The sequence below is a fragment of the Portunus trituberculatus genome, chromosome 14 (genome assembly GCF_017591435.1).
Source record: "Portunus trituberculatus isolate SZX2019 chromosome 14, ASM1759143v1, whole genome shotgun sequence".
NCBI lineage: Eukaryota > Metazoa > Arthropoda > Malacostraca > Decapoda > Portunidae > Portunus > Portunus trituberculatus.
In genome coordinates, this window is record NC_059268.1 from 2,661,030 (window position 1) to 2,668,529 (window position 7,500).

Consider the following 7,500-nt stretch of genomic DNA (forward strand, 5'->3'; position numbering starts at 1 on the left):
TTGCTCCCAGGGCCAGTCGTTTGGCAGAGCACGAAAAATGCAAAGGACATGCAAGTAGAGTGAAAGCTGCGTCAGGTAGCAGGGGTCTGCGAGAAATGTTCTCTCCACAAGAGCGAAAAGAAGAGGAGAAGAAGCGAGTTGAACTAGAATTAGCTGTGGCTATTTATTGCCATTGCAGTATGGCAAATGTTGACCATATTGGTGAAATAATCAGAAGAAATGGAAGAGGAAGTGAACTACAAAATATTCAGCTCCATCGTACCAAGTGTACTAAGCTTATTTCTAGAGTTGTCTCTCCCGCCTTGCTGGATGAGTTGAAAGAGGATGTGAAGGGTAAGAAATTCTCTGTCCTTGTTGATGAGGCAACAGATTTGGCAGTAAACAAGCATGTATGTGTTGTAAATTAGATATTTCAGTGAGTCAAGATGCAAAATTGCCACAGAGTTTGTAGGGTTGGTGCCAGTTGTTGGTGCTACAGGCAATGAATGATATATTCTTAGCACTGAACACTCTGCTTGAAAAGATCGGATTAACGCTGTCTGACTGTGTTGGATTTGCAAGTGATGGCGCGTCTTCAATGACAGGAGAACACAACTCTGTGTGGTCCAGAGTGAGACAGCAGTCACCATATTGTCAGCTAAATAAGTAAGTGTGTCTGCCACTCACTATCCCTTTGCGTGGAAAAGGCATTTGATAAGCTTCCATCTAGTCTTGGATATCTTCTGCATGAAATCCCTAAGTGGTTTAGCAAGAGCATAATCCGCAGAGAGAAGTACAAGGAACTTTTCCTTGTTATGGATCCCAATGAAGAGAGAAAGGGAACTCCTCTTCCTTTTCAAAAGCTTTCAAATACACGTTGGCTTGTAAGAGGAAAGGTTCTCTACAATCTTTTAGTAAACTGGGAAGAGCTGCAAGCTTATTTTGCTGTTGCATTGCCTGTAGCAGATGCCTCTTGTCACTATAAGGCACGAGAAATCTTGAACATGCTCAAAGACCCTCTTAATAAGCTCTACTTTCACTTTGTCACACCAGTTGTCTCAGAATTCGAGAGGGTTAATGCACACTTCCAAACAACTGATGGTGACCCACAAGAACTGCTCAGAGAATTGGTTCTACATCACAAGAGCTTGCAAGACAGAGTTGTCGACAGAATGGGTAAAGCACTACCACAACACAAGGTGGACTATGGTGCTAAATTCACACAGGAGTTGGATGCCTTCTTAAGCAGTCAGAAATATTCTGCTGAAGCTGTTCGTAAGGTAAATGAACTCAAAGAAAGATGCTCAAATCTTTTGCTAGAAGCTTTGACTCAGGTCGAAAAAAGACTACCAGTGGCCAAAGATATCTTCAGAGAATTAAGTGCATTCACTCCAAAGAAGGTATTGAGCCAGGTAGAACGTGTATCATTCACAAACCTACCCCTACCTCACCTGCGTAGCTGCAATGAAGATATCATTGAAGAGCAATATAGAAAAATACTACACGTAGCATGGACTGAAGAGTCAATTTTTGATGGTGAAATTCCTTTAGATTCTGTATCTTTTTGGTCAAGAGTACAGCAGTACAAGACGTCATCTGGGAAGTACGTCTTCAAAGAATTATCCAATTATGTCCTGGCTTGCCTAACAACCCCAGTCAGCAACGCAGTGGTTGAAAGAATATTTTCAACGGTGACTAACGTAAAAACAAAATCAAGAAATCGCCTTCATACTGACATGTTGGATTCCATCATACGAATTCGCTCGCACCTTCAGTTCCAAAATAAATGCTGTAAGGACTTCAAGGTTACAGCTCGCATGCTGCAACTATTCAACGCTGCGAACATGTATGCCACTCCAAACCAAGAGGAAGAAATAGAGGATATACTGGAATACTTCAACTAACAACGTCAGTGCCTTACAAATGGTAAGTTTTAAAATTTGTTACCTTATTAATTTGTCTATGGTGCTAAAACTACATTGTTTATAACCATGTTGGGTCATGTACTCCATCCGCGCATTTATTTTACATTTGTTTTGCGACGAAGTATTTTCTGCATATAATATTTTCGCATTTGGCAGAATTTACCTGAAATTTGGCAGGAAACTGAAAAAAATTGGCCGATTTGGCCGTGACTTTGGGTGAGATTTGGCCGTCAACTGCTGTCGGACATCTGGCAACCCTGTTCCGCAGTCACCAACAAGCTACCAAACCAAGAGGTTGCAGGGCTTGACTGGAGTGAGGAAAAAATTGATTTTGATGCTGGTAAGTAAATTTTCATTCGCTTATATTGTTTGCTCTAACATGCATGTGGTTATAGATGAGAAATATCCAATTTAGTCATAATTTAACTTAGTGTTTAATGATTGTTTACCCATATAACAGTCCATATTAGGCTTCTTAATATATACTAAAACTGTTTATTTATGATCATTGGTATGGATGGGGCAAGTTGGCTCAACAAAAACGGGGCAAATTGGCACAGTAACTTGCCCCCACTTACTATTTATATAATTTCCGTTTTCAGATTATATTTGGGTTAGGCTACATTATGTTTCTGATTAATTAATGTTGATATATTTACTTTCATGTACAATACTTTTGACTTTTCAGAAATGGTTCGAAGCTACAAACGGAAAACTGAGAGGCCTCTATCCTGCCGACGTTATATTGGGGCTGCTAAACGTGTTAAGTGTGAACACAAGCCAATCAGAGGAGTTGCAAAGGATTTCGCCATACCATTTCGAACACTAGCACGTTATTGCAAGAAGATAACTCATGAGCAACTGAAGGGTGAAGATAAAGCAACGCTTAGAGTAGGCTATGCTGCACACAGGAAAGTCCTCTCAGATGATCAAGAAAGGAACTTTCTACATATCTTAAACAAGCAGCAGATATTTATTACGGATTATCTGTGAAAGAGGTAAGAAAGTTAGCCTACCAGTTTGCTGAAGGTGCAAATAAAACTTTTCCTCCATCATGGAAAGAAAACAAGATGGCTGGTTCTGACTGGTTTCTGGATTCTTAAAAGGAACAAGGACCTTTCATAAGGTCTCCAGAGGCCACTAGCCTCTCAAGAGCAACAAGTTTTAACAAAACAAATGTTGCATTATTTTTGATAACCTGCAGTCTGTCCTTAATCGGCATAATTTAGGTCCTAGTGACATTTGGAACATGGATGAGACAGGGGTAACAGCAGTACAGAAACCCAATAAAGTTGTAGCACGCAAAGGCTTCAAACAAGTAGGTAAAATGACTTCAGGTGAAAGAGGAACTCTTGTAACAATTGCTGTTGCAGTCTCAGCAACTGGCAATGTAGTTCCGCCTTTTTTTATCTTCCCTAGAGTGCATTTCCGTGACCATTTCATTAACAGTGCTCCTCCTGGTAGTTCAGGAGCTGCCAATCCATCAGGATGGATGAAGGAGTCACATTTTTTGGAGTTTTTACAACATTTTGTAAAGCACACTAAATGTTCTAAGGAAAAGCCAGTTCTTTGTTATTAGACAATCACGGCTCGCATTTGTCCATACAGGGCCTTGATTTTTGTAAGGTCAATGGCATCACTGTCCTTTCATTTCCACCACACTGCTCACACAGGCTGCAGCCACTTGATGTTAGTGTCTATGGACCTCTGAAAAAATTAGTCAATAGAGCATGTGACTCATGGATGACCACACACCCTGGATCTACTATGACCATCTATGACATTCCAAACGTAGTGTCCACCGCTTTCCACTTGCTGTGACGCCACATAATATTTTGGCTGGGTTTAGGGCTGCTGGAATTTCACCTTCAACAGAGACATATTCCAGGATTCTGATTTTTTGGGTGCTTACGTGACTGACAGACCAGAGGAAGATCAACAAGAAACGCAAGTGTTTCAGGCCAGCAAATCAATGTTCAGCCTGCGACAAATTGCCTGGACGGCAATGACACACCAAGACCCTCTACTTCTGGACTCTGTGGGAAGAAAGCCCCAACTCCTGAAGAACTGAGACCATTGCCTAAAGCTGGTCCCAGGAAGGGAAGTGGAATGAACAGGAGGAAACGCTCTTCTGCCATTCTGACTGACACTCCAGTGAAAAAGGCACTAGAAAAGATATCAAAAGAAAAAATGCACAAGACAAAAAGAACCTTATTTCCAGAAGCAAAGAAGAAGCAATCAAAGAAATCAAAACGTGTTCATGGTGACGAGGAAAGTTCAGATGAAGAGGACAGTCTCTGTTTGGTATGCATGGAACCTTTTTCCAAAAGCAAACCACAAGAAGTGTGGATACAGTGTATAATGTGCAAGTTGTGGGCCCACGAAGGCTGCACTGATAAAGATTTGTTTTATACATGCAACTGTGACTCAGACGATGATTTAGATTAAGTTCACCTTAAGTGTTAAGTATTCTGTGCAATTATTACCTTGAAGTGCAGTTATATTCAATAGGATGTATGACACCTAGTCAGTTTTTATTTTATTTTATAAAAGGTTACTTTCTTTACTAAGAAAAGATTTCAAGTTTCTATGGAACTGAATATTCTTGAAATGAAACATTATGAATACGGTATATACTCTGTATCTAAATTTACTGTTACATATTTCTAATTTGCAGAAATATTTGCTGTGCAACACCCATAGTGTGTAACTTACCCCGTACATGGGGCATGTTGGCACAGGCAAAATGTTTTTTCGAAAGAATGCTGTGCTTTTTGTTTCGAAAGATTATTTTTATTAAATGAAAAGTAAGAGGAAGATTTATATTTTCATGGAAATAAAAATTACCAAAATACTTTGTTGTTTTCTTCCATCACCAAAATGTAAAAAGGGTTGTTCCAACCAGCTGGTCTCCTAAATATGATTTCCTTTGTTTATCTATTATATCTTTGACTGAGGAATGCCTACTTCTACCATGCACAAGTTGATACTGGTATTTTTCCTCACACCCAATAGACACTTGATAAGTTTGTTATACTGCCTCTCAATTCCTTTAATGTTATTGGCAATCCATGATTCACAACTGTATAACAAAGCTGAAGTTACGGCCGCATCAAACACTTTCTTTTTTACACTGTAAGGCATTTGTGAATTAGCTGCACAAAATATGGAGAATTTATTCACAATATTTTCACTATATGATTCATGTAGGGAAATCACACTGTCCATTTTACCAGTATCAGTAAACCAGGGCCCGAGGTACAAGTACTGAGGGGCGTAGTTTACTGTTACATCACCAACCTTCAGAGTTTCTTTATCATGTCTCTCTCCGTTAATGACAAAAAATTCCATATCATCCATACTCATCACAATACTTCACCAATACTCCAAATTTATGTATACACAACTTCCTGCTGGTCGCTAAAATTACTGCATCATCCATCAGTAGGAGTACATTTATACCACCTAAAAAACCATCTGTTACCACAGCATCACTAATCATTTTAACCAATCTGTTTATATACATAATAAAAAGAATACAACTAGATGGCGCACCTTGCCGAACACCTACTGAAGCACAAATAGTAGCAGATTTTAATATATGTTTCGTTCCTTCATGCATTGCTTGGATAGCTCTTAACATTCGTTTACCACAACCCATTGGTTTTAACACCTCAATCATTTTCTTCCTTGATACACGGTCGTAAGCCTTACTAAAGTCAACAAAAAGAACATATAATTGAACCTTTTTAAAACAGAGTAATCGCATAAAAGACGTAATGCCAGGATTGTTCTATACAACTTCTTTTCTTTTGAGCTCCAGCTTGACACTTGCTAATTTCACACCATAACTTTAATCTGTTAAGGATCAAGGTATCATATCATTTTGCAAATGTGTCCATGATAGATATTCCGCGATAATTATTGCAAAGCATTGTTACCTCATTTGAAAATGCATACTGATTTACTATAACACCACATTGCAGAATAACAACCAAGTATAAATACAGTATTAAATAGATTCAGAAGAAACAGTAGCCAAGCATATGGGAACACATTCACCAGACCTGGACATATACCACTATAACTCTTGTTTGTATTTGTACACCTCACAGCCTCCTTCAACTCATCTACAGAGAACGGGGTCGTCCAGAACCGGTATATATGGAACTCCGTTTTCTATATCCACATCTCCTATATCAGCAATATTTTCAAGGTTCAGCAATTTTTCCACATGTTCTTTAAACTGATCATCATTTGGTCCTTCAACCTCTTTAATATCTACCTTTCCTTTCCAATTTATCGAGTTCCATAATAATTTGCTATCATTTGCCTGCATAATCCGATCCTACCGTGGTTGATTTTGGTCCCATTGGTTTTCTGTAGATCGTTCATGATGACATCACAACACGTAGATGTTGCTTGTTCAGTGTTGTCCTCGTAGTCTAGTACAGGTGGCGGTGTGTTCTGCAATATCTCCACAAACGTTTCCTCATTTATTCCTTATGGTTTACAGATTTCTTCAGTTTATGTCGTAGTGTAGGTTATTGGGCATAGTGTGACTGCCCAAGGGCAGCTGCTCTGTGTATTAATTCCTTAGGTGTTATGGTACTGGCCACGTTGACGACTAGCACTATTGATATCGGTGCGTGGTCAGATCCCAGGACACACACACACACACACACACACACACACACACACACACACAGAAACGGTTTTCGGCATAGTGGATAAGGTGGTGGTGGTGGGATCGGGCAGACGTCCACGGGTAAGTTCCAATCCCACCACGTACAGCCTTGAAACACTTTACCATTTGTGGAGTGGTTTAAAGTTAGCTACACTTCATCAGGATGCCCAGGTTCCAGGTGGTTACCCCCAAGATGAGCCTGGCTGGTGATATGGGCCCTAATATGCCCACCACTCTAAATAACATTTCCTGTGCACAAACACACAAACACACACACACATAAGTTTGTTATACTGCCTCTCAATTCCTTTAATGTTATTGGCAATCCATGATTCACAACTGTATAACAAAGCTGAAGTTACGGCCGCATCAAACACTTTCTTTTTTACACTGTAAGGCATTTGTGAATTAGCTGCACAAAATATGGAGAATTTATTCACAATAGTTTCACTATATGATTCATGTAGGGAAATCACACTGTCCATTTTACCAGTATCAGTAAACCAGGGCCCGAGGTACAAGTACTGAGGGGCGTAGTTTACTGTTACATCACCAACCTTCAGAGTTTCTTTATCATGTCTCTCTCCGTTAATGACAAAAAATTCCATACTCATCACAATACTTCACCAATACTCCAAATTTATGTATACACAACTCCCTGCTGGTCGCTAAAATTACTGCATCATCCATCAGTAGGAGTACATTTATACCACCTAAAAAACCATCTGTTACCACAGCATCACTAATCATTTTAACCAATCTGTTTATATACATAATAAAAAGAATACAACTAGATGGCGCACCTTGCCGAACACCTACTGAAGCACAAATAGTAGCAGATTTTAATATATGTTTCGTTCCTTCATACATTGCTTGGATAGCTCTTAACATTCGTTTACCACAACCCAT

General features: G+C 39.4%; 2 protein-coding genes across 3 annotated transcripts in view; one reads left to right on the forward strand and one right to left on the reverse strand.

Annotated features, from left to right (window-relative positions):
• LOC123503686 overlaps positions 1 to 2,164 on the forward strand; it is a 2,517-nt gene extending 353 nt beyond the window's left edge. Inside the window, exons 1-2 of one of the 2 annotated variants that reach the window (XM_045253666.1) lie at positions 1 to 1,905; positions 2,082 to 2,164. The exon at positions 1 to 1,905 is cut by the window's left edge and continues 353 nt beyond it. In XM_045253666.1, the coding sequence (XP_045109601.1) occupies positions 795 to 1,883 (1,089 nt within the window). In that variant the 5' untranslated portion in view covers positions 1 to 794 and the 3' untranslated portion in view covers positions 1,884 to 1,905; positions 2,082 to 2,164. Of the gene's footprint in view, positions 1,906 to 2,060 lie in introns of both variants that reach the window. The other variant, XM_045253665.1, reaches the window with a different exon arrangement.
• Positions 1 to 7,500, reverse strand: part of LOC123503690 (neurogenic locus protein delta-like) — an 18,230-nt gene that overhangs the window by 7,362 nt on the left and 3,368 nt on the right. The gene's annotated exons all lie outside the window — the stretch shown is intronic.